This window comes from Coffea arabica, chromosome 1e, assembly GCF_036785885.1.
Source record: "Coffea arabica cultivar ET-39 chromosome 1e, Coffea Arabica ET-39 HiFi, whole genome shotgun sequence".
In the NCBI taxonomy this organism is placed as follows: Eukaryota; Viridiplantae; Streptophyta; class Magnoliopsida; order Gentianales; family Rubiaceae; genus Coffea; species Coffea arabica.
In genome coordinates, this window is record NC_092311.1 from 54,636,611 (window position 1) to 54,663,048 (window position 26,438).

General features: G+C 35.9%; 3 protein-coding genes across 6 annotated transcripts; 2 read left to right on the forward strand and 1 right to left on the reverse strand.

Annotated features, from left to right (window-relative positions):
• The first annotated feature begins 7,552 nt into the window (after positions 1–7,552).
• Positions 7,553–16,969, forward strand: LOC113717955 (ABC transporter C family member 4-like). Of its 3 annotated transcripts, none has more exons than XR_003454577.2 (12): positions 7,553–7,863; positions 8,670–10,855; positions 11,766–12,086; positions 12,573–12,659; positions 12,759–13,388; positions 13,587–13,751; positions 13,877–14,171; positions 14,663–14,877; positions 14,981–15,286; positions 15,505–15,604; positions 15,716–15,955; positions 16,324–16,969. XR_003454577.2 is itself a non-coding variant. In XM_027242818.2 (12 exons), exons 2-12 carry the CDS (start codon positions 8,711–8,713, stop codon positions 16,422–16,424), a joined length of 4,569 nt encoding a protein of 1,522 aa, XP_027098619.1. In that variant the 5' UTR covers positions 7,553–7,863; positions 8,670–8,710; the 3' UTR covers positions 16,425–16,969. The 3 variants fall into 3 exon arrangements, 2 of the variants coding, with proteins under 2 accessions (XP_027098619.1, XP_071921450.1); XM_027242818.2 differs by having other exon boundaries at positions 15,541–15,604; XM_072065349.1 differs by lacking the exons at positions 15,505–15,604; positions 15,716–15,955.
• A 1,001-nt stretch (positions 16,970–17,970) lies between these two features.
• On the forward strand, positions 17,971–19,847 carry LOC113717984 (nucleolar protein 16-like). Its single transcript, XM_027242863.2, has 3 exons — positions 17,971–18,450; positions 19,337–19,458; positions 19,538–19,847. The coding sequence occupies exons 1-3, from the start codon at positions 18,126–18,128 to the stop codon at positions 19,649–19,651; spliced, it is 561 nt and encodes a 186-aa protein (XP_027098664.1). The 5' UTR covers positions 17,971–18,125; the 3' UTR covers positions 19,652–19,847.
• Positions 19,848–20,021: 174 nt separating this feature from the next.
• On the reverse strand, positions 20,022–23,851 carry LOC113717968 (probable E3 ubiquitin-protein ligase BAH1-like 1). Of its 2 annotated transcripts, XM_027242844.2 has the most exons (6): positions 23,238–23,847; positions 22,267–22,511; positions 21,926–22,180; positions 21,575–21,712; positions 20,536–20,594; positions 20,022–20,427 (listed from the first exon to the last, which is right to left on the reverse strand). In XM_027242844.2, the coding sequence occupies exons 1-6, from the start codon at positions 23,443–23,445 to the stop codon at positions 20,322–20,324; spliced, it is 1,011 nt and encodes a 336-aa protein (XP_027098645.1). In that variant the 5' UTR covers positions 23,446–23,847; the 3' UTR covers positions 20,022–20,321. The 2 variants fall into 2 exon arrangements, with proteins under 2 accessions (XP_027098645.1, XP_027098653.1); XM_027242852.2 differs by lacking the exons at positions 20,022–20,427; positions 20,536–20,594 and adding an exon at positions 20,802–21,448 and having other exon boundaries at positions 23,238–23,851.
• Positions 23,852–26,438: the final 2,587 nt, after the last annotated feature.

Sequence of the window (26,438 nt, forward strand, 5' to 3'; positions counted from 1 at the left end):
TCACATCAGGACATCTTCTCATTAACAGCAACAAAATTACTGGAGAGTGAAAATGGATGCTGAATTAGTGTACCTGTGTCTACTGTCTCCTATGTAAAACCGCTCGTTTGAGATAATCAACAGTTGGTATATAATTACTTTAATTTGAAGTTAAACCGATACTCAAATATAGTATTAATTGATACGCAGCACAATATATCTCAGGTTTACCCTAATTACCATGTAACAATGTTACATTTTGACCAAAAAAAAAAAAAAAACTATGTGACAATGTTTGATGCACCGCGTACAAGAGTGACAATGGGTCGGGTTCGGATGAGAATTGAAATTTTTGGATCCAACCCCGTTTTTTATGTGGTAGACCTATAATCGATTCGTATGTTCGACGGGTCTTAACTTTAGAGGTTTAGAATCGAATCCGCCGAGTCTCAAATTGGATTTGAGTCTACTCGAAAAGAAAAGATCCAAAATAAATAAAAAATCAATCACAAATCAAATCTCCCAACTTAAACAAATCAAATTACAAAATTAAATTACAAATAATAACTCTCAATAGTCAATTTAAAACTAACCACAAATCAATCTACACAATCATTACTAAATTATTAATTTGGTAAAAGAATGTATTTAGAAATATTTATATTTTATAATTATTAATATATTGTTCGAGTTCGGGTCAGAATCCTATATTCCGTATTTGATCTGTTTTTTTGTTAAAGTAAACGGGTACGAGTCCGGATCCGAGTATCGAAATTATTTTTCAATATAAATCCAAAATAAATTATCGAGTCCGAATTGGATCCGGAACTAAACCCGACCCATTGACACCCCTAACCAAGTGGTACCTGCCAACACACGTTGTACTCTCTACAAGTATTATAAAACCCTCTTCATGGTTGGATGTTGAAAAATCCATGAAAGCGTTTAAAAATCAACGATGTGATAATAATCATAAAAATTTCTTTGCTTTTTGTTTCAGTAATATATGGGGTGGTGCCAATGGGAGAGTCGTAGTTGGTGAAGAAGACCACAAAAGTTAGAAAAAAGCAGTCAATTGATTCCTGGATTCTACTACAGCCGGTAACACTGACGAAAGGAAAGTAATGGACAGCAGAAAACGAAAGTAGAAAAGTAAAAGCCGGACATTAAACGAAAAGGAGCAAACGTCTGCGCTGTTTGGAGCCTTCGTGCATGGGCTGGGCAGTAGCATTCGGTGACCCCCGCGAGTCCTCGTTTTGCACTCATAGGAATTATGATCAAGCCCACATCCTACCGTAAGATACTACCACAAATTCAACAAGATCATAACAATGTAGCAGTAGTAGTCTTACTGTTGAGTCTTTCTTACACGGAAATTTCGCATCATAATAGTAGTACTATCTACCCTGTATGTTCTTGAGTTCTTTTTTTTTGTAGTGCCCTTTTTAAATTGTTTCCGAATGGCAAATTGTGTAGTATTTGGGAAGAGTTTCTCTCGGCAATGGTAAGTTACAATTTTTAAAACAATTTATGGTGGTAGACTTTTCATTGAATAGTTGTGATAGAAAATAAGGCCTTGTTTGGACAGCAATTTTTCAAATGCTACATTTTTCTGAACATATTTCTCAATCATTTTTTTATCTCACATATATCAAATCGCTATAGTAATTTTTTTACAAAAAATCTAGAAAAATGCAAGCCAAACAAGGCCTAAAACTTGGAGAGGACACTTGCAATGCATTCTCGGATGTGCATAGCGGGGGATGCAGAGAGGGAAATTTGTCAAATTGGTCCCTAACATTTACACAAAAAATTTTTTTAGTCCCTAACATTTAAAAGCAACTGGAATAGTTATTAACATATAAATTATTATCCATTTCGGTCCTAATACTCGTATTTTCTCATTTTTTCGACTAAAAATAGCACGCCTCTCTCACGTGGGCATGTTTTGCCCTTGAAAATATGCCCATGTGAGAGAGACGTACTATTTTTAGTTGGAGAAATGAACAAATACGAGCATTAGAACCAAAATGGATCATAATTTATATGTTAAGGACTATTTTTGCTGATTTTAAATGTTAGTAATTAAAAAAAAATTTATGTAAATATTAGGGACCGGTTTGACAAATTTTCCTGGAGAGAATTCAGGGCTATTTATTCATCATAGCAATTTTTATTATTTTAAATGGTGTTTGGATTACCATTTTTTGTTACATTTTTTTTTATATTTTGCATGAACATTCTATAAAATCTCTAAAAAAAAAGAAGTAATATTAGCATTAAAGTGTGGGGTTCGGTGCCACGGCCTAAAGCTAACGACCTAAGGTCATCTTGTGGGCATGGCTTTGCGGGTCAAAGATTGCAATCCACTTAAGAAATGACGTGAGCTATGACGACTACGCTTTCAGCACAACACGAGGAACGGGCGACGTCGCATGGAAATTGGAATTGATTGATCGATGCAGTTTGTCTTTGTCCTCCGCCTGTCTCTATACTTTTTATTTTATTACTTTTCGGGAACAAGAAGAAATCAGCAGCGGCAGTACTGGCGCCCTGCCCCCGGCCACACACGCTCTTCGTCGGAGAGCCATACAACGGACGGGACATGAATCCACCTTCGTCTGAGTGCTGACAAACAACATCCAACCTTTTGTGCATAAATCTTTTTGATCTTTTCTGCTTCTGTGATAGTAAAATTTATTAACGAGCAAAGCAAAAACTCGATGCGACGGTTCCTTCTCTGCCTGGTTTGGAAGCTTTTGCATTTATTGGAGTCCTCCCAAAGAGGAAACCAGTTCGTTCACGTTAGTGCGACTACTATTATACTACATCTGTTTCCATACATTTTCTTGCAGAAGTAAGCATGTTTTTACAAATAAATCTAATTTCTACAGTAATTTTAAAAGCCGGCAACGTCCTGTGAGGGACTTATCTACCCAAACACCCAACCCCCCAATCTGATGTGGGATAGAAAATCCCACAGGATACCCTGCTGTTAAGAAGTAACTGCCCCCAAACCCCTGCTACTATTATACTACATCTACGTCGGCAGGAATTGAAGTTTTGCCATCTACTTCTGATGGCACAGTACATTAATGAATGCAAGCTATTTTAGTTTTACCCCCCGCCCCACCAATATTCGATAAATGTCCATCTAGTCCTCCTGACCAAAAGCTTTACAATGCACGCTTGCGGTCTCTGAATTTTATAGCTTCACCTGTTTTTTCTCTCTGTCTTTTTCGTTTGAAGGATGTAACTACAGGTTCTAGGTGGTGCAAAGAAGCATTTCTGAAGATGTTCGTTTTCTTTAAGAAAAATGAAAATTATAATTAATCTTCCATTTTATCTTCCCTCTATTTACCGAAACAAGTTCTTTGTATAAAGTAGCACTACTTTTTTATTAAACTAGAAAACCATGCACGCAAAATTACGGCTTTCATTCGGTGCCGCCACTTCTTCCGGAAGCTGTTTTGCCTACCAAAAAAGAAATAGAGGAAGAATATTCCACTTCTTCGTTACGTACTAGACTAGTACTACCAGTATTTACAGATTGCTATCTTCATGGCCACTTATTCAAACAAAAACTTTGACCAATAGGTGCAACAAATTTGACCTATAATTATATAAACTTCTGCACCAAGTTAATTGCGTTTTTCTCACGGATGTGACCAGGCAATTCCAATGGTCAAATACCGCTTTAAGATCACTCATTTGTTGGATAGAGTACTGTATTATTCCAAATAATTATTTGAAATAATTACTGTAGCATTTTTTGTAATGTAACGTAGACGTAAGATAAAAAAAATAAATTAAAAAATATGTTTATAGTACAAGCGAAAATTTTTTTTAAAAAAAAATTGGCTATCCAAACATAGGCGAGGACGGCCACTCATATTTCGATGCAATTTGCTCCATCACGTGCCAGGAAATTTACAAGCGATTCTATTGTACTTTATGGGGATTTCACATCTTCAACTTAAATTCACAATTAGATGGTGGAACAAGTTTTTTTAAACCCTTAAATTGTGTTAGTTTTAATTATTTCAAATTCGAATCGTTATTATTACTAATAAATAAAAATTATGGGAATAGTTCCTAAAAGGACTATAGAATTTTCCTCTATTTTAAATTTAGAACTTTAGTAATATGCATTTTCCGAGTTTTTCTGAACAGCTTAAAATCGATTGTTAATGTTAAGTTTTGATGCATGTCTTTTACAATATGATTCTTGCTTGCACAAATTGAAAGTACTATAGTAATTTTTCACAAAATAATCATACAAAAAAATTATTTAGCTAAATAGCTGGATTACTTTTTTTCTTTTTGGTTTTCTAAACTAAGCTATTGGATTGCATAGGACTATAATCGAAGTGATAAGGTTGTAGTGGGCATCGATTTGAACACCAGCGATGTTCAAGCATTTTGGATGGTATTCATGCTACCATTTCTAATGTTTATTTTTATTTTTTAAGAATTCGCTCTTTTCTTTTCTTTTCTTTCTTTCTTCTTTCTTTTTTTTTTTTTTTTTAGTTGAGAGACCTTGTATGCACGGATCTCTTATTTTCAATATTTCCTAGTCTACCGTCCAACCCAACTCTTCTCCAATACAATAATATTTAGTTTGATTATATCTTAGTATGTGTCCTATCATTTTTTGCTAGTTTTAATATTAAAAAAACTGTTCAAAAACCTTTCACATATTTCACTAAATGAATTTTTTTGGCCTTACTTTTAAAATATTAATTTTACGTTCTTTATAAATTCAAGTTAACAGTTTTTTGGTCACAAACTAAAATTTTAACCCATTTCTTAATCTGAAAATCACTACATGACCATATGTAATTATATTTTATGTACAAAAATGGTCAGATTCCACTTTTTTAGTGGAAAATGAATTTTTGTCACTCAAAAAGTGAAAGCTGAACTTTTTGTGTATAAAAAGTGATTATGTGCAGGTCATATGGTGATTTTAGGTTAAAAGGTGATTGAAAATAGAAGTTAGGACCAAATTCTGTAAACTTAAATTTATAAGGGATGTAAAATTAATATTTAAAAAAAATAACAAAAAAATTTACTTGACAAAATATGATGGGCGTTTTAAACTATTTTTCCAACGCTCATTATGATACACTTAACGGACTTATCACACAATTCAAGCGGCCAAATAAGCATCTAATTGTACATATTTTTTTACACCCAGTATTCGTTTAGTTCATACATAAAGGCTCTACTAATAACATTTTTTCTCCATGTTTATTGTGAGGGAAATGTTGTCATCATTCTTCTATACAGGTTATATAACGACAAAGGCTCTTGACTTTTTTGACGATGTAAATTAGATAAAAGTTCCTTTATTCTTCATTACATTCGTAGTCACTCTCCTTTTATCAACTTATAAATTAAAGTAAAATATAAGAGGATAGCCAATAACAATTTCTTACTCTATCCATCACACTTTGATGGTGTTGATATTTTTTTTCACACAGTTAAACAAAAATTAGTTGATTTTATTGAAATTGCAAATCTGGCTTATTATTTTTCTAAAATATCCTTACATTAACATTAATTATTTCAAATATTAAAATTTATAATCTGACTAATCATTACACCTTTACATTAATTATAACAATAGCACTAAGGGAAAGTTGTACCATTCAAGGTGTGAATCAAATCAATTATTGAATAAGATAGATTATATTTACTAATAATAAATTACTTAAATAAAGACATTTTAGAAAAGTTAAAAATTAACTATATTTTTTAATTGAAAAGTAACCTATAATTTAGCATGGATAATAAAATAAAATAAAATAATTTAGCATGGGGGTGATGGAGTAATCTAATTTCGAATATTCTCTTTTACTTTCGAGAAAAATAAAATAAAATAACTATTGAGCATGCCCTCTTAAAATCAATGATAACCATTGATCCGTTAGCATCTATGGGTGTGTTTGGATTGCATGTTTTTAGATTTTTTTTTTATAGAAAAATTATTGTACTAATTTGATATATGTGAGATAAAAATATGATTAAAAAATGAGTTCATTGAGAATGTAGCAAAAAATTTTTTTTTTTTTGAAATCTGCAATCCAAGCAAAATATGAAATAATGATTGGTCAACTTTGAGTTCTTTCCTATTTAAGGACATATAGCGATTGGCAATAGAAATAGTCCCTACGAAGTTTCTTGGACTTGGGATACCAAGAACCATGGAGATCGAGATGGTTGTAGTTAGAGGTGTAAAAATGGGTGACTTGGGCGGGTTTGGGTTGGGTAAAATGGGTAATGGGTATAAGTGAGTCAACTCATTTATACCCATCTAATTACCCATTTAATTAGATGGGTATAAATGGGTAAGTCAAAAAATGAATTGGGTAATCCAATTACCCATTTATAACCCATTTATTTTAATTTTTTGTAAATTCATTTAAATTCATTTTTGCAAACTAAGTTATCAATTTATACCACTATTTGTACCCATCATTAGTTTTAAATATTTATTTATAATGTTCAATAAACTTAATTACCAATTTTTTTTTCATTTATACTCTATGTCACAAAATTACCTATTATTTAATAATTGAATAATAAGAATATAAAAATTTGAACTAAATACTATAAAAATTAATATAAAAACTTAATCCAAAAATTTTGAACCCCTAACATTTTTTTCATATATAAATTTAAAATTTCATTTTAGAAAGATAAGAAAATAGGTTAAAATTTACCATAAATTAGTAATGCTGAAAAATGAGTAAGTTAACAAACTAAGAGAAAAATAAAATAATAAGATAAAACCAATAAATAATAATAATAATAATAATAATAATAAAACAAAAGTAGTTAACATCATGACAAAATGAAAAATTTGAAAAAAAAATTGGTGGGGGAAAAGAAGAGACTTGGGGGAAGAGAATTATAAATAAGTTAATTGGGTTTGATGGGTTACCCAATAATACCCATTTAATAAATGGGTATTATTGGGTAACCCATTTATACCCATATACAAAAATTTAAGATACTCATACCCATCTATTCATGGACTGGTATGGGTAAATTTAATTAACTGGGTTGATTTGTCACCTCTAGTTGTAGCTAATAAATGCAAGAGCTACAAGAAGATCATCGAAATGATTAAAAGCCTATTATTGGAAATAACGAAGAAGTCAAATTTTTGAATATTGGTTGATCAGAGTTTCTATTAAATAACCTCACCCCTTTAGGTGAGGGTTCAAACCTCACATGCAGCGAAAAAATTTTAAGGGTTGTGCCATAATAATTTTTTGATCTAATTGAATTTGTATACTCATTAGCCCCTACCATAGCCTCTTTGGACTCCCCCTCCCCCCTTAGAGTAGGTTATAAAAATGTATCGTAACTGACAAAAAAAAAAAAAGAGTTTCTATTAAATAACCAATTAAGAAAAACCTTTGCCTAATACCAAAATGACGATGACCATTGCTTCCACAGCATTTGATATCAGCATGTGGCACTTGTAGTAGCAGTGGTGACAATAATGGTATTGTCGTTGATCCATATTCCACAAAACCGTAATTGACACGATTAACGTAGTAGAATAATTTGTCCTCCAATTTTTTACTACTGGTTTTTTTTTTTTTGTCGTCTAGCTGACTTCTCCATGTCCGTGGCGGCTGTTTTGGTATTTAAAGCCTAAGCCGGGCAATATTCAGCCTCTTCGCTCTCTTGGACAGCGATTCCAGAAGCCCGGGAACCACCGGTGTCATTCAAATCGCTGTCTGGAACAAAAAAGAGTCCGGAGGTCTGTCCTGAAGGGGCCTAAATCCCCGTATACTTTTACACCAGAGGGAGAGAAGGAGAGGAAACTCAGTGAGAGGCTTCTCCAGCATCCTAGGATCAATATAGGTATCTTTATTTTATTCTTATCACGTACCATCTCCTCGCTGTAGGTGCTTGCATGATGATTTGGTCTTGAACTTGGTTTGTACGTTAATTTGGTCACTTTGAGCCTGCGGTACAAGACAAAGTTGGTCTCTTTTTCCTATTCCAGAGTTCCACCCTCAAACATCCTAAAGTTTTACTTTTATTTTTATTTTTTTAAAATTTGATTTTTGCTACTGAGTAGTGAGTAGGAGTGCTTTTTACCTGCTATTTCATTTTTCAGCCGGCGACGTTTCCTGTGTAAGTCTGGAGCACCTGGAAACTAATCCTTGCGCTCTTTGTTGTTCCTTCTCATCTCGTCTGCTAAAAATTTTTGTCTTTTATTTTGTTTTTGTGAAGTCACTATTCAAGATGGTACTAACAAAGTCATATAATGATGATATTGTTTAGGTTAGATGTTTTGAGGCCTAAAGGCTGCTGTTAAAATCTCAATTCTGATCATGTTTTGGTTTGAGAAATGTTTAGCTGGATCATTCCTTTCTAACTTCTTCTTTTTGAGTTTTTTCCGTTTCTTTTTCTTCTGGGTCTGCCCAAAATGCTTTCAAAGTACTGCGCATCATCCCAGATTCTAAAATGGAATTAGTAATTGTAGTACCGAAACTGCAGCCTCCTTTACTTTGAAAAGAGGAAGAGAGGGGGGGGGGGCGGCCAATTCTGATTTCATTTCTGCCTTTTGTAATAATTTATAATAATAACCTTTTGGATTCTTATTCTTTTAGCTGAGTTCTCCAAGTATTGTTTTAACATGCTCATCTTGTTTCCTTCTCCAGGAGAATGAAAGGATGAATTCTTTGTGAGATAAAATCATTGTATGGCTATGCTGTATGTCGGTTTGGCAGAGGTCACAGCAAAGATGTCTTCACCTATTTGGATCACATCGCTTTCTTGTTCCGCTTCTGTGGCACAATCCTCAGAGGATTCCACAGTTTCAGCCTTTGTTCAATGGCTAAGGTTCCTTTTCCTGTCTCCCTGTCCTCAGAGAGCTCTGTCATCTTCCATTGCCATTCTGCTGTGGATAGCTTTCCTTGTTTTTGCAATACAAAAACTATGGTCTAGATTTAGTACCAAACATGAATTGAGTTCTAACCTCAGCAAGCCTCTCATTGAGAGCAGCACACCACCTCTTAGAGCTAACCTTTGGTATAAGTTGACTCTGATTGCGACCGTTGTTTTAGCCTTATCTTCCTTAATGTTGTGCATTCTGGCATTCAATGGAGGTAACCAGGGCTCATGGAGGGTTGTCGACGGACTATTTTGGTTGCTTCAGGCATTAACCAATGTAGTGATCACAGTACTAATTCTCCATGAGAAGAGGTTCAAAGCTGTTACTCATCCATTATCTCTTCGGGTTTACTGGATTGCAATCTTCATTATCCAAGTTTTGTTCGTCACTTCGGCGCTTATCCGCATAATATCTGCCCGTGAAACTGATTCAGTCTTGAGACTAGATGACATTGTTTCAATAACTGTATTTCCTTTCTTGATTATTCTTCTGATTGTTGCCCTCAAGGGGTCTACCGGTATCCTAGTAATTAGATGTTCTGAATCAATAATAAATGGAGAGACCACATTATATGAACCACTTCAGGATAAATCCTCCAATGTGAGTGGGTTTGCTACAGCATCTATTGTATCAAAAGTTTTTTGGCTCTGGGTTAATTCTCTTTTGGTAAGAGGCTATAAATCCCCTCTAAAGCTTGATGATGTCCCAATTCTCTCACCACAGCATAGAGCTGAGCGCATGTCAGAGCTGTTTCAACAGAAGTGGCCTAAACCTGAAGAAAAATCAAAGCACCCTGTGAGAACTACATTGTTTCGCTGCTTCTGGAAGGAAGTTACCTTCATTGCCTTCCTTGCCATTGTGAGGCTTTGCGTCATGTATGTGGGGCCTACACTGATCGATCGGTTTGTTGATTATACATCTGGGAAGAGGACCTCAATTTATGAAGGATACTACCTTGTAGTTGTTCTCTTGATATCCAAGTTTGTGGAAGTTCTGAGCTCACACCAGTTCAATTTTAACTCCCAGAAACTTGGGATGATGATACGCTCCACACTCATTACTTCATTGTACAAAAAGGGTTTAAGACTTTCATGCTCAGCAAGACAAGCTCATGGTGTTGGACAGATTGTAAACTACATGGCCGTGGATGCGCAACAGCTTTCTGATATGATGCTACAACTGCATGCCTTATGGTTGATGCCATTGCAAGTTACCGTTGCCTTAAGTATCCTCTATACTTACCTAGGCATTTCGACCATTGTAGCGTTACTTGGACTTGTATCCATTATGGTGTTTGTGGTGTTTGGGACTCGAAGGAATAACCGGTTCCAGTTCAATATCATGAAAGATAGGGACTCCAGAATGAAAGCAACAAATGAGATGCTTAACTACATGAGGGTAATCAAATTTCAGGCTTGGGAAGAACATTTCAACAAAAGAATTCAATCTTTCCGTGAATCAGAGTTTGCATGGCTAACCAAATTCTTGTACTCGTTTTGTGCAAATATTATTGTGCTCTGGAGCACACCAGTATTTGTAGCTACATTGACATTTGGAAGTGCGATCCTGCTGGGGGTTCCACTTGATGCAGGAACAGTCTTCACTGCTATCTCACTCTTTAAAATGTTGCAAGAACCTATTAGGACCTTTCCACAGTCTATGATTTCACTCTCACAGGCAATGATATCACTGGATAGGTTGGATAGATACATGATGAGTAAGGAACTGATGGATGATTCAGTGGAGAGGGTAGAAGGTTGTGGAAGTGAGATTGCTGTGGAGGTGGAAGATGGAGCTTTTAATTGGGATGAAGAAAGCAGGAAAGAAGTAGTAAAGGATTTGAATTTTATGATCAGCAAAGGCGAGCTTGCAGCGATTGTTGGGACTGTAGGATCAGGGAAGTCTTCACTTCTGGCATCAATTCTTGGCGAGATGCATAAAATATCAGGAAAGGTACATATTAAATATTTTTCAGGGCCTTATCCCTATATCAAATTGATTACTTCACATTTGTCACTGGAAAAGTACTCTTTTTATTTTTTATTTTTTATTGTGCCTTGTGTATTTATTTGTCATTGAAGTATTGCAACTTTCTGTTCATTGTATGGTTAGTAATCCGATTGTTGCCTTACACGTAATTTGTCCAAGTAATAGACTATTCAGGGATTTCACACATCCTCTTCTTCTCCGCGTCACAGATTCTCATTTTGCTGATACGATTTAAATGTCGTATTGTGTTATTCAGCAGACAGCATGAGCACAAAGAGTTTATCTTTTGGTATACATGAGCACAGTGATTTGTTTTCTCTGGATGTCTTGCTTGTGCATCAGAGCTTGGTAACTGGAAGATTTTGCCTTTTGCTACTTGTGGCCGACAGACTTAAGTTTGCCCAGTTGTTGGCTCAAGTAATTGGAAACATTATGTCTATTTTTGAAAATCACATATATTGTAATTTTTGTCTGTGAAAAATTGGTTCAATTTCAACTTCCAAAGATGTAGGTCCAAATGATTCAACCATCAAACTCTAACCAGATTACTGCTGAAACATCAACCAAATCTTCACATAAACTTTTTGGGTTGGGGTGTGTATTTGTCCTCGTTATTTGAGTCTTTGGGGATTATGATTTATGTATTGAATGATGGGCTATTTGTCATTTTCCAAACCCTAAAGTTCTTATCCTTGGGAACACCTTTTAGTATCATTGGTGAACTACTTCTTAATAGGGGCAGCCCATTATATTCTTCTTTGTTGGCCACAAGTTGGTTGTAAGGAAAACCTTCCTGAGTGTCATGCAGGAAAGCTCCTTATTTTATAATGCTAACACATTTCATTACAAGCTTACCAACTATTTGTTGCTGCAGCTCAGGGTTTGTGGTACCACAGCTTTTGTTGCACAAACCTCATGGATTCAGAATGGGACAATTCAAGAAAATATCCTTTTTGGTCTGTCAATGAACCAAGAGAGATATAAGGAAGTTCTTAGGGTTTGTTGTTTGGAGAAGGACTTGGATATGATGGAGTTTGGAGATCAGACTGAAATTGGAGAGCGTGGCATCAATCTAAGTGGTGGGCAAAAGCAGCGAATTCAACTTGCCAGGGCTGTTTACCAAGATTGTGATATCTATCTACTTGATGATGTGTTTAGTGCAGTTGATGCTCAAACTGGTTCTGAAATATTCAAGGTGATAAGAGGTTTGAAATGATTTTCAAAATGGTTGTGATATCTATATCTTGAAAGTATTTAATGCTGTTTTAAGATGTCCTATTTCTCCAATTATTTGCCAAATTAGATGTGACCTGATGTTTGTAGTAGCTATAGTCACTGATATAATTTTCTCAGTTTGGTCCACTTCTTCTCCATTTTCTTGTTATTACTGTTAAATGAGAACCAGAACAGAAGCCTGCTACTTGCGAATGCCCATTTGTTAATGATGTATGATGCTTTTGTTGAAATTTTATGTTGATCCCTTGGCTTCATTCCTTGTAGGCTCCAATTAACATGATTATTAAGCTTTGAGTGACATGCTTGTTAGTTGATACATATTGTTCTGCATTGGCATTGTGATTCGTCTTTTTAGTTTCAATTGAAGTTGTGATATTCCAGTAGCCCTTGTTGTTAGTTTGTCAGTTATTAAATGCTGTTTAACACTTTCCAGTCTCTCTTGCAGGAATGTGTTAGAGGAACCCTTAGAGAGAAGACCATTTTGCTTGTTACACACCAAGTTGACTTCTTACACAATGTTGATCTGATCCTAGTATGTCCTATGCTCATTTATTCTCCTCCTTTCCTAGGTTGTACATGTGTATATGTGGATTCTGGCATCATAGACTTGACCTCTTAATATTGAAACCAGGTTATGCGAGATGGGATGATTGCTGAATCCGGAAATTACGATGATCTACTTGAATCTGGGAAGGATTTCAAATCTTTGGTGGCTGCGCATGAGTCATCTATGGAACTTGTTGAGGCAGAAAGCTCCAAGCGCAGGAAAACTTCAGTTGATCAACCAACATCTCCTCAAGCATCTTTTAGTCCTAGACAAGAAAACGATGACATGAAATCTCAAGAACAGACCCAATCTGATCGGGGAACTTCTAAACTTATCAAGGAAGAGGAGAGAGAAACTGGGAAAGTCAGCTTACATGTTTATAAACTATACTGCACTGAATCTTTAGGGTGGTGGGGTGTGATTGCAGTGTTACTGATTTCTGTGTTGTGGCAAGGGTCATTAATGGCGGGTGACTACTGGTTGGCTTATGAAACATCAGGAAAGCGTGCTATGTCATTCAATCCTTCTGTTTTTATTGGGATATATGCTATTATAGCAGCTGGTTCCTTTGTGCTGATATTGATGAGAATTTTTTTACTTACATTCATGGGGCTTAAGACGTCCCAAATATTCTTCAAAGGAATTCTTCACGGCATATTGCACGCTCCAATGTCATTTTTTGATACTACACCTTCTGGAAGAATTTTAAGCCGGGTAACGTTTTCTGCACTTTCGGGTTGGGTTGTCCATTTTGGTGCCAAGCTGGAAAAAATAAAATCATGTCCATATGTACATTTAGCTACATTAGATTGCATGGGGAAAAAACTAGATTATATAAAAGAAATGTTCAAAGTAACTGAACATGTTTCAATTACTGGATTCATTGATATGTTGTTTCATAAAATTTTGCAGGCGTCAAATGATCAGACTAATATTGATGTATTTGTCCCACTTTTTACCAACTTTTTCATTTCCATGTACATCACACTATTTGGGATCATCATCATCACATGTCAAAATGCTTGGCCAACCGTCTTACTATTGATTCCACTTGGCTGGCTGAATTACTGGTTTCGGGTATGTGCATCATTTTTGGAGCTTAAAGGTTAAATTGTTTCAGTGTAACTAAGACTTTAAACCATTCTTTGGCAAGAGATAGATAATTAGTGCTAAGACTAAGTTATTCCTCATTTGGGTTGCAGGGGTACTATCTTGCAACATCACGTGAATTGACTCGGCTTGACTCTATTACAAAAGCACCAGTTATCCATCACTTCTCGGAAAGTATATCTGGAATTACGACAATCCGTTGTTTCAGGAAGCAGGAAAGGTTTTGCCAGGAAAACGTTAACCGTGTGAATTCGAACCTGCGTATGGACTTCCACAACTATGGGTGCAATGAATGGTTGGGTTTTCGTTTGGAACTCATGGGGAGCTTCATCCTTTGCATTTCTGCATTGTTTATGATCGTGTTGCCGAGCACTATCATCAAGCCAGGTGTATAATCTACTTAAATCCTTATTAATGACAAAGTACTAGTTTTTTTGGTTATATTGATATAAAGGCATGACTCCCGATTTATCAGTTCGTGGTATTATTACCTGGGAAAATAAGGTTGTTAATAGGTTAAAACTGAAGACATAGTTTTCATCTTTCTTGACGAAATAGACTCATAACTGGTCAACTGGATTATTAAACCTTTGAAATATCATAATATCTAGTATAATCAACCTCTTTTTCTTTTCTGTCATTTTAATGGGATTTCTCAAGTTCATTAGTAAAGGAATTTTCAAAGATCAGGTTACAGAATTAATTTCTTCATATAATTCTCAGTTGATTCCTGTTATCATTTGCTGCCTACAAAGTTTATAAATGGATGATACAACTGGAAAATATAATGTCCCTTCCAGTCATCATTCTCCTCTGTCCTTGCTACTGCAATTAGCTTTTGCAATAGAGATGTTACTGATCTACACTTTGCTGCTCAGAGAACGTGGGGTTATCTCTCTCTTATGGATTGTCCCTCAACAGTGTGCTTTTCTGGGCAATATATGTCAGTTGTGCTTTGGAAAATAAAATGGTTTCAGTTGAGAGGATAAAGCAATTTACAAATATACCATCAGAAGCAGACTGGAAGAAAGAAGATTGCCTTCCTTCTCCAGAGTGGCCAAACAAGGGCAATGTTGAGCTCATGGACTTACAGGTAGCTCAATCTGCATTTCTTCAAGTTTTTATGATGAATAGCTGCTTCATTAATATGGTATTCTGTAAGTTTCCAGAGATTCATTTGTATGTATTCTGAACAGGTAAGATATCGTACAAATACCCCTCTGGTTATCAAAGGAATAACACTCAGCATAAAAGGGGGTGAGAAGATTGGTGTTGTTGGTCGAACTGGGGGTGGAAAATCAACTTTGATCCAGGTTTTCTTTAGGTTGGTGGAGCCTTCAGGAGGAAGAATCATTATTGATGGCATTGACATTAGCACTCTTGGGCTGCATGATCTTAGGTCTCGATTTGGAATCATCCCTCAAGAACCTGTTCTTTTTGAAGGAACTGTGAGAAGCAACATTGATCCAATTGGACAGTATTCTGATGAAGAGATATGGAAGGTAAAGAGAACTATTACTGTTAGTAGTTGAGTTTGGACCTCAAGCTAAATAGATTTCCCCCAGCATGTGCCATGGTTTTAACATTTTCTAGTATGCAGCATCTGTCGACTGTGGTTACTTCACTTTTTTAATGTGTGATTTTGTGATTCTGTTCCATACATAGAAACCATGCTTGCCGAGATTGGTTGTAGCGTCTTAGTTCTTCTGTTTTTTTATAGTTAATACTCACGGATCCGTGAACTTATGAACCACAGAGCCTTGAGCGCTGCCAACTTAAGGAGGTAGTAGCTGCAAAGCCCGATAAGCTGGACTCTTTAGGTACTGTAGTGTAATTCTGATCAGTTGCTTCTATTTTGTTCTCAGTTGCTGTTATTAGTTATCAATGCTACCACTGAAAGAATACGAATTTTCACTGGTTAATGTTTTTAGTTGTTGATAATGGAGAAAATTGGAGTGTCGGGCAGAGACAGCTTCTCTGTTTGGGACGTGTAATGCTAAAACGCAGCAAACTTTTATTTATGGATGAGGCGACTGCCTCAGTTGATTCACAAACAGATGGCGTGATCCAGAAGATCATCAGGGAGGACTTCTCTTCCCGTACAATTATAAGCATTGCCCATAGAATTCCAACAGTTATGGACTGTGATAGAGTTCTTGTAATTGATGCAGGTTTGTGGCTCTCCCACCCCGTAGTTCAGCCATGCTTCATCACATACTGACATTAGCGGACCTAGTACCATTCTGAAGTCAAGCATCTTTGTTTTCATTTATTTTTCGTTTCTTATTTCTTGAGCAAATAATTCCTCTGAGAACAAGTAGACTGTCAAAATGTCGCCATTTTGGCCTACCTTTGATCTGTTCCTGATTGCATGCAGCAGATTACCTAAATTAATCATGCGCTTTTTTCCTATGATTCTGTTGCGCTCTGACTTTGCCTGATCTGGGTTTATTCTTCATGATTGCACCTAATAGAGATTTCCTGCTTTCACCGAAGCTCGGTGAAATGATTATTGTTTTTCTTTTTGTGCATTGAACAGGTAAAGCAAAGGAATTTGACAAGCCATCGAGTTTGCTGGAGAAGCCTTCTCTCTTTGGAGCATTGGTTGAGGAGTATGCCAACCGATCTTCTGAACTCTAGCTCTGATTCTAGCATTCTTGGAATGGGCTGAAGATTGATTCTTGTTGGTTGAACTATATTTTCCACAACTTCGTCTTACATGTTAGGAAGCATACGGGCTATTCAAATGTTAAGATTTGTCAATAGAGGACGCGGTACGGTAGTTGCATTATCCACACCACAATTGATGAGCAGCCAGAAACCAAAACCAGTTCTTGAAGTGAAGCTGATGGACGCGGTATCAGCTGCCATGAATCAAGTTCCTTTGCGGCAAATATCCTGAATTCATTAGTTGATCCTCGTACGGGAAAGTTGATCTCCTGCTCTCTGCAAGGATCATTAAGAACTCGAAGCATTTCAGCACTCGTCATCTATAGCTTATTTTATTGTATTTTATTTCTGAACGTCCTTATGATAGGTTCTTCCACATTGCTTTCAAGGATTTATCGAATTATCAGGACCATCTAAGAATCTGGCTAAAGTCCTAGTGTACATTCAGATGCTTGAATTTTATCCATATTTTGTATATGATTATTCTTAAATCATATAAATTATTATTATTAGTATCCTTGACTACTTTTATCTTTTTTAATAAATATAAGTTATTTTTATTTATATGGAGTTATTTTATTTAGTTAATTATAATTAATGTTGCTAGAAACAGAATATTCATTCATAACAAAATCAAAATATATTAATTTTTAGGAAAAATTTCAGAAACCTCCTTTGAGGTTTTTAACAATTTCATTTAGCTTTCTCAACATTTTAAAAATCACACATATCGCCGTATAATTTAAAATGACAATACTATCCTTAAATATTTTAATGAAATTTCCTTGTTTGGTGTGCTTATATTTAGAATGACTTTTAAAATTATATTTCATTCATTTTCCTTCTTGTGCCTTTTATTTATTCAATGTTTTTGCTTATCTTTATTTTCTATTTTTTGGTATTAAAATTAACAATAAATAAATAAGAAATGATCCAAAATTACTACGAAATTATGATAATTTGACTACTCGAAAAATTTATAAACTCTAAATGAATTATTTCAACATTTTCTTTTATACCTTATAAATCTAAATTCATAATAAAATAACATCAAAAGTATCCTATTATAGTGATAAAATTATTATTATAGTTGTTTATTAAACAGTAAGTATGGACATGAAAATTTTGGTACCTTTTCCTTATAATTATATTAGATAATCTTATAATTGTATAGAAAAATAAATTAAAACTCATTACACAAGGGTATTTTTAGGTATTCATTTAAAAATTTGACCAAATCAATATTATTTTAAGGTTTTGTTACAAAAACTATCAAATCAATGGAGGTAGGTATAATTCTTCAAATTTGAGGGGAGCTCAATGAAATTGTTAGAAATCTCAGGAGAGGTTTCTGAAATTATCTCATATTTTTAAAATAACTATTAATTAATTTTTTTTTTCATGAATTATTCTGCTTGCTCAACTTCAACAACTAATCAAAACTTTTCTTTAAAAAAAAAAAATTCATTGCAATCAGGTGGAAACAGCGAAGTACGAACAAACAGAAAATTTGAGTCGTGACTGTTAAAAACATAAAAATAAAAAAGAGAACGACGAGTTAAATTAGACCGTCTCCCCTCTTACCCCTAAAACCCTACTAAAACCCCCCACATCCGTTTTCCAAGCTTCCCGAGAGAGAGAGAGAGAGAGAGAGAGAGAGAATAGAGGACGATGGGGAGGTCGCGAAGGAAGTACAGGAGGTCAAGGCCGAAGGTGCGGGTCGGGTTGCCAAAGAAACACCCTAACGTATTCAAGCCGGCCTTCAATCTTCCCCCGAAGCTCCGAACTCTGTTGGATCCCCACTCTTCCAAGTGGGACGACACAGCTAGCGTCATCCACAATTACAAGTCATTCGGCGTCGTTTCTAACCCCAACCTGCTCAGCGTACGCTCTCGCACCTCCCACATCATAGAAACCGATTCTCTTCAGGTCCCACCGCCGCCTCCATCCGACGACTCCAACGCCTTCGATTCCGGGAGCGATCTCGAAGAGGATGGTCAGTTTTATTTTAATCTTTATTTTTGGATTGAATACTGAATGCATTTTTGCCTTCATTTTCAAGGTAGTTTCATTTTTTTAAATTATTATTTTTAAATAGATTTTGGGTCAGTTTCTCCTTTGCTTAAACATACAGTTTAGCTCATGTTTAAATTGCAATAATGAGATGTGAACATTGAGGTGCATTTCGAAAAGGATTTTGGATCTTATATACTGCTGTGAAAAAATACCAATGCCAGGTTAATTGTTTAATTAGTTTCTTCTAGAATTGTTTAAAACTCCAGCAAATGGGAAGCTGGCCCCGCGCCCGCCCCCACCCACCAAAAAAAGAATTTTGTTAATTTGGTCGTAGCTTGAACTTTGCAGGCGGATCGTTTTAATAGGTTTCATTCTTTCATTTTCTTCTTGTGGCGAAAAAACATATGCTTTGAGTTTTTCCTCTTTTTTTTTTTCAACATAAAAAGCTGCTCATTGCCATAAACATAGGTTTTTTTTTAAACATATGCAAAAACATATCTGTTTGGATCCTTCAGTTTTTCAAATACTATAAAAATTTTTAAAAAGTGCTCTAAAAGGTACTCTAAAAGTAGTTTAAATTTTTTTATGTTTAAAAAATATCCCAAAATATATCTTAAAAACTCTACTACTCTTAAATATTCCAAAATATTTTCTAAAAATATCCCAAAATATACTCTAAAAAGTCCGCTACAGTAAAATTTTTCAACAACACCCTAAAAAACAGCTAATCCAAACATAGAGATACTTTCTTCCCCTTCCTTGTGACATCAACTGTGTAAAGCCTTGAATTATGCAGTTTTTATTTGAGAATGTACCCCTCACCTCTATGTAAGTATTGCTGACATGATAGGTTGGAAAATTCCTAGATTTAAAGACAGCACTTGGGAAGAAGCGCAGTGATGGGAAAAGTGCACCATTGCAACCTCTAACTACCATGCAGCGCTATCACATTGGGCGACTTATAGATGAATATGGGGAGGACTATGAGGTGAGAATTGCAAATGTTACAGATACCTATCAATTTTGTTATTTGTTTCTTTGTGCTAATTAGATTTCTTGCTCTACAGAGCATGTTCAAGGATACAAAACTAAACAAGATGCAGCATTCAGTAGCAACGCTAAAGAACTTGTGCAGAAGATATCACACCTGTCAAGGGAAAAATCCTTTAATTAAGAAGTAAGAAGGGAACAATTGAAGTTTGCTACAGAATACCAGTAGCTTTTGCTGCCAGGGGATGCACATTGATTTGTTTTTGACTGAAAATGCCAGCACCCCTACTGTTGGATGTTTGCAATACATAAATGATTAGCTTACTGAGTAGAAGATGAATCTTTTTAACGACTGATCTACTAAAAAATTTCTTTCACTTCTTGATATCCCTTATCCTTCTTTTCCATTTGCTTCTCCTTTTTGGTATGTTTTGGGGTGTTTGTGGACCATGCTTTTCCTAAGGTTTTTTTTCCTTTTGTATTTTTTGGGTGAGACTTTAATGACAGAATTTCGCTTTAGAGACTCAGATGAAGAGGGGTTTTTTATTTGTACGATACCAATGAACCTAATTGCAGGGGGGCACTCTAATTTTTTTTTATTTTTTTTCTTTGCCAAAAGCATGTTATTACAAAAGGACGATACAGAACGAGTAATAGGCCTCCAAAATTCACCTGATAACGCGGCCACCGGTTATTTTGGAGCTCAGGTTAGCCTTGTTCAAAAGCCAACTTATTTATGTACAGGTTATTTTGGTTTCGCTCAGAAATCTCGGAGAAGACAACAGTTCCAATCCCAGAGAAACCCATAGATTCCCTTATACATGCATAGCAAATCAAGGACAATTAAAGCTGCGATTCTTGTTATATACCCATGAATGCTCGACACTGTGATTCCCAGTGCTCCTTGGCTTGTCTAATTCTTTCGGCTCGTTCAGACTGTAGTCGCGCCGCCCAGTACTCCGGACAACTGTTCAAGTATGCATTTTTTTTTTTAGTACGAACTAAAGTAATGAATAAATGCCAACTCACAACACTCGTCATGAAATCTACCAAGTGCATAAGTTTAAGACCACACCTTTGGCTTAATAGAATGTTTAGCTCCTCCAAATGCACTGCACCTTCATAAACTCCTGCCTACAATTGCAACTCTGACAGTTATAGAATGGATGACAACATGCAATATGAATCTCAAGGGACATTATTGGTCTTTTAACTCACAATTATAATTCAATAATTCGGGATAAGAAGGAAATTGTAATCAATGAATCATATGACACAACAAAATAGTTCCCTAGGCTTTTCACCATAGTATACACACCACCTCAGCATATACCACATAAATTTTGTTGAAATGTCAGAAGAAGCAGGAAGTTAACCGTCATTCCTTAATTTATATGACCAAAAAGAGTTTGAGGAAAATCAGCAACAAGGGCTGATGCATGCGTATGAGAATATGCAATAATAAACACAGGTGCTACAGCAAGTGAGCTAATACAGTTTTAAACTACTTATTTTTCTTGAACCATATGATAGTTCATTTTCATCCAACTGTTACAATCTTTAAACACAGCCGTATGCCCACAACATTGCAAGGTGAAGTACAACCATTTTAATTTTGAATGGTCAACCAATTGATCTGATAACCGTCCAGAGTAATAAATTTGGAGGTTTTGTTGAATGTTGTAAAATTCCTTCTTTAGCTCCATGGAGAATGGTGTCCGAAAAATTTCAAACCTAGATGGATTGCTCAAACAAAAAATTATTCGCCAATGGAAAGAATAAACAGACCTGATGTCAAGTTCATGTGGAGATAAACATCGACAAGTTTGTTTGACCTAAAATTGTGAGAAGTTTGATGGTTCTTAAGATTCAGTTGGAATGTACAAAACCAGTCTGATGGCCAGACAAGGATATGCAAATATAAGACTTTCTGGTAGACTTGAATAATCCATTGAGCAGCACACAAATTCGTTCACTTGATGTTAAATCTATGGAACAGATGAAAAAGTGTTTAGTGAAACATTTTCAATAGATTCCAGCCTGCTGACTACATGACCAAAAGCAGGACAGATTGGTAGGGAAGAACTTAAAAGTGAAGACTTCTAAGTATTTACCTCTCTGCAAAGGGGGCACTTTTCCTTGGGACTAGCTGCCTTTAATCCATCCACTATGGTCACTGATCCTGCCTTGCAAGCACACATGTAGCAGAATATATGACCGCAAGTCAAAGACACTGGATCAAAAACTGTATCCTGTTGGAGAAGAGCAGCTAATAAAAAGCTCAACATTATGAAAAGAGTAGCTAATCTGATATGATGAATTTTACAATATTGATAAGACTTAAGGTTGAGTTTCTTCACAAGAATTATCAGCAAGAATCAAATATCAATAAGAAAAAGCATAAGATAGTTACTCGTGTTAATGAAATAGCTGGCACGCTTATACGAGATAATAAAGAAACTAACCAAGCATATCGAACAAGTCAAGTCCAGTTCAAGCTTGACTGAATCAAAGAGCTCACAAGAAAGAGAAGGCTTTTCATCTTTAAATATGAGGGAACAGCCGTTGAACAATGCAGGAGCATTCCTTGTATTGGCCTTTGTCTCTTGCGAATTTATGTGAAAGGCCATCAGCTCACATAGCCATGGTGATTGGAGAATCTCAAGGTTCCTACTGTGCGCTTGAGACTTAAATACTTGGCCTTGCTTGGAGTAGTGTATCTGTAGAAAAAATCAACAACTGGTAAATCCAAAATTCTTGTGCATTAACTTGAGAATATCATACTCATGCTCTATTAAAAGTAAACCTTATCATATTTCTTCAGTATCTTACGCAAGGCAATGGCATTAATCAGTGCGTAAGTGACCAACTCCTTGCCTTCTTCAATCAGTGCGATATGGTTGCCTTGTATTTTGTCTTTAAACCAAATAAAACACTTACGGAAACCCGATGCCAAATGGAGCTCAAGCAACCTCTGGGCTTTCTCGTTGAAGAAGCCAACAACTTCTGACATTTCCTTCAGAAGCGAAGGGAAAAACGTGCCATCACACACTGCGGAGCACAAAATACCCTCATTTAGATGAATCCTAATCAAGAGAAGAGTTTATACTTGAAGGGTTCAATGCTTATACTGATTTGTCTATGCAAAAGTGAAAACAGGAATAAAAGCATCATTTCCTGCCACACCAAGATGTATGGTGCCTTTTTTTTTTCTGGGGGTTTTCCTGCTACATGGTAAACATATTAATGATTCCCCCCAACCCCCCTCAATTCAAATAGCCTATCTCTTCAGTTACAAGGTCTTAACTATCGTTCAATCAAGGTGGATTTTTAGATAGTCAGGACGTAGAAATTGATCAGAATAAGAAATTCAAAATTCTTATCCAGATCCTTCGGCATCAAGAAAAACTCGTAGATCTTTTAAATGCATCATTCTCCCATCTCTACCAATATGTAAAGTCTTTCCTAATACCAAGACAAACGAAAAGGTATTACCAGTGTTCTTGTATTGTACAAGTACTCACCGTAATTAGGAGGTGATGAAAGGTAACCAATGATAACAAAAACAAAGAGAAAACGTACGTTGAAAAGCCAATTCAGAAATAGAACAACCCAAAAATTCATCCCAATTCAACGCAGGACGTAGGAATCTGCAACCCAATCACACCTTATCTCGGTGTCGAGTAATAATTACAATATCATTTGTAACCGACGGAATGTGTGAAATCCAATAATCAGAAACTAATAGTACTAGTTATGAATAGAAGCTCTAAGCACCTGGGCAAGAGTCCGGGCAAGAGGAGGGTCTACCGCAGAGGTTAGAATCTCCGAAATGATCAGGAACAAGGGCAGTGTTATCACGGGATTGAAGGTGTCGTCGACACCTTTTCAAGATTTTCTTGAGATTCTTGAAACCAACCCCAGGCAATTTCTTCCTCTGGCATTGTCCTTGCATGTATTCCTCGTACTTCTTGCAGAACTTCATCTTCAACCTCGCCTCACCTCCTTGCTTTTCCAATTCCTAATAGGCTAATACTAATGATATGGTGATAAAACGCGGCGTAGAATTTAAAATTTCTTATAGGACCGAGGTTTTCTTTGTCCTGTTCAGATAACTTAAAAACCCTTAACCTTTTGGTTAGAAATTTGCTACTCAACCCCTTTCTAATACTAATGTGCGAATGCCAATTCTGAGTAGTTTAGGTTCTGAAAACAATACTGGGCTGCTGCTACTGCAACTATCCAATCCAGGAGTCTCCTCTCTCCACTGGACGGCCCTCTCTGTTCTCTCTCTATATTCCCGAAACTACGGTTTTCGACGACACCTGAAGCCAAATTAACCCAGCGTAACCCGGTCCGTCCGAGAAAATAAGGGAAAGCTTTACCACAAAAGTGGCGAATTAAGAAAGGGGTAAAAAAATATAAGAAAAAGTCAATTTACCGCTAACCTTTTCACAAGTCTCGCGGATTACTACGTTGGAGTGCCACCTGATGAATAAGTTATTTGGTAGATATGACCGATGCAATACATTTAAATTTGCGACATAGTTCAGGACGTATATTGTGATATTTATTAAAAATTTTGAAATAAATGAAGAGGTAAATATGTTTTTTACCAATTCAAAATTGCACATCGCTGGCCACGCAGACACGTATATCCATTCAATGCAGCCCAACTATGCGATTTCTGACGCAGACGCCAAAAATTAGAAAAAATCACAAAAAAGTTCCATCACCAACTAAAATAAAAAACCACCGGCTCAGTCGCGTTCCTCGTTGGATTATAGGTAAGCGTTCGAATCTCATTTGTAACGAAAAAAATTTAAGAGTTGTACCATAGTACTTTCTTGATCTAGTTGGGTCTGTATACCCACTAGCCCCTACAACAGCCTCCTTAGGCTCCCCTACTCCTAGATTAGGATAGAGTAGGTTATACAAATGTATTATTACGAATAAAAAAAATTAATACATACACACATATATATATATATATATGCGCCCACGCCGGTCCGGGATAAGCCAGAAGCTTCCTGGTTTGCTTAAATTCCTTCCTGAGTTGGGTCGCACTCGCACCCAAAAGAAATTCCGGCACTTGGCCCCTAATCTCACGGGGAAATAAAAAGTCAAAAAGGGTTAAACTTAAAAGATAAGTACGCAATCTACTACTATTCTTGCACACGCAAGTTCACAAACTATTCATTTTAGTTTAGAATTAATTTTATATATATTGACAATATATACACTTTCACCGTTAAATATATGATATATAGTTCAAATTTTACATATGCGTTATCCATTCAATCGTGACAGTACATACACTGTCAATGTACATAAAATTAATCCTAAAATAAGACAGAGTAGTTTGTGAACTTGAGTCGGCTAGAAGGCAGAACAAAATGCCATTCACTGAACTTAACCTGGATTGGCTAAAACTACTCTGTTTCTATTTTCTACTTCTTCCGAGTCTAGTGCGTATGAGATACTACTATATTCGGTCGGCCGGCTTCAACTTAAACGGCTCAAATCACATTTCTCATTTGGGGGAGACACAGCATTCTTAACCTCTCTGTTAAGGCATTTAATTAAAAAAAAAAAAAAAAAAAAAAAAACCAATACACGCGTGATGATATCAAACCAATATATGCTTATTTAAATTGTTTTAATATCTGAAGTGATTAGGAGTCAATATCAGGAGTCTAGACACTGGGTTGAATGAATCAAAGGTCAATGCTTCACCAATTCCACAAGAAGTTACCCCGCTTTCTTATTATTTGTACGATGATGCGTTTTGGCGGAGATGATAGTAGTAATTAATTAGCGGTGTCATCATGATCATGCTGCCATTAACAATTGTTTATACATACAATTTAAATAGAATGCAAAACGGCGACTTCGTTACAGTAGATTGTAGACGGATGCATTACTTAACCAACCAACATGTAGTAGCGGTCATGCATTAAATGTCAATCACGCAATTTATTGCCGTGATCATCACCATCATGACCTGGCTTGGTGGTGGTGGTGGAATTCTGCTCTGGAGGCTTGCTTTTGTTCGGATTGTATTTTTTATTTTTTTTTATAAAAAATTTATCGTAATAATTTGCTATATATAAAATTAAAAAAAATCTGTTCACGAAAAATGTAACAATTTTTCTTTGGAAACAAATTCGGCTTCATAGAGAGGGAATAACGTAACAATTAATTAATTGTGAAAGCTCGTAGAGAAAACGAATTCGACTTCGTCATCGTGGCTACAGAAAAGAAAATACACCAAATTGCTGCTCCACTTGACCTTGAGAGAGAGGGGGATTGGTTTACACTTTTGCACATCAAAGATCAACCCACCATAGTGGGATTGATGTCCAATATTCCTTGCCATTCATTCTTCTTGGCTCTTTTTCTTTATTCATTCGGCATTCATGCATCGAAGGTGAATGGTCACGGAATTCATCCACCACCACAAACCCTTTAATCAATACCTTTGCTTATGACCACTTTTTCTTTCTTTCAACTTTTTTTTTTTTTTTTTTGCCTTTTAACCTGATTAATCACGGAGATGAGCCCCTCGAGCAGATTTTGAGAACCTTGGAAATTGATTACTATTTGACTAGTGATCCTATTATAGAACCTGGAAATGGATTTTTTATTTTTTAGGTTATTTGGTGGTCGAATCGAAGACATAATAATTACATAGTAGTCATGGATTTTGATGAGCTAGAAATTGATTGGTGGGCCTTTTAGACGGAGACGTAACATTCAAACTGGGCCAGTATATGGTCCGGTGGGCATCACCTGTAGCATCAGCAGGTCGTGGAAATGCACCCTTCCTTCTCAGCTCACAGGCGGGCCTATTTTAACTGGATAGGCCTAAGGTAAATAAGTCATCTACACAAATCTGATTTTGTTTTTGGGTTTTTAAATGGACTTGAACAATACCTTGATACCCAACACCTCAAAACCCATATTATGGAAAAGGCA

Coding starts and splice junctions, on each gene's coding strand:
- LOC113717955 (XM_027242818.2), top strand. CDS start 8,711: ATGGCTATGCTGTATGTCGGTTTGGCAGAGGTCACAGCAAAGATGTCT. Junction 13,389..13,586: donor CTGGAAGAATTTTAAGCCGG/GTAACGTTTTCT, acceptor AAAATTTTGCAG/GCGTCAAATGATCAGACTAA. Junction 15,605..15,715: donor CGATAAGCTGGACTCTTTAG/GTACTGTAGTGT, acceptor TAATGTTTTTAG/TTGTTGATAATGGAGAAAAT.
- LOC113717984 (XM_027242863.2), top strand. CDS start 18,126: ATGGGGAGGTCGCGAAGGAAGTACAGGAGGTCAAGGCCGAAGGTGCGG. Junction 18,451..19,336: donor GAGCGATCTCGAAGAGGATG/GTCAGTTTTATT, acceptor GAAAATTCCTAG/ATTTAAAGACAGCACTTGGG. Junction 19,459..19,537: donor AATATGGGGAGGACTATGAG/GTGAGAATTGCA, acceptor CTTGCTCTACAG/AGCATGTTCAAGGATACAAA.
- LOC113717968 (XM_027242844.2), bottom strand. CDS start 23,445: ATGAAGTTCTGCAAGAAGTACGAGGAATACATGCAAGGACAATGCCAG. Junction 22,512..23,237: donor TTGCCCGGACTCTTGCCCAG/GTGCTTAGAGCT, acceptor TGTGCTCCGCAG/TGTGTGATGGCACGTTTTTC. Junction 21,713..21,925: donor TGACTTGTTCGATATGCTTG/GTTAGTTTCTTT, acceptor CTTCTCCAACAG/GATACAGTTTTTGATCCAGT.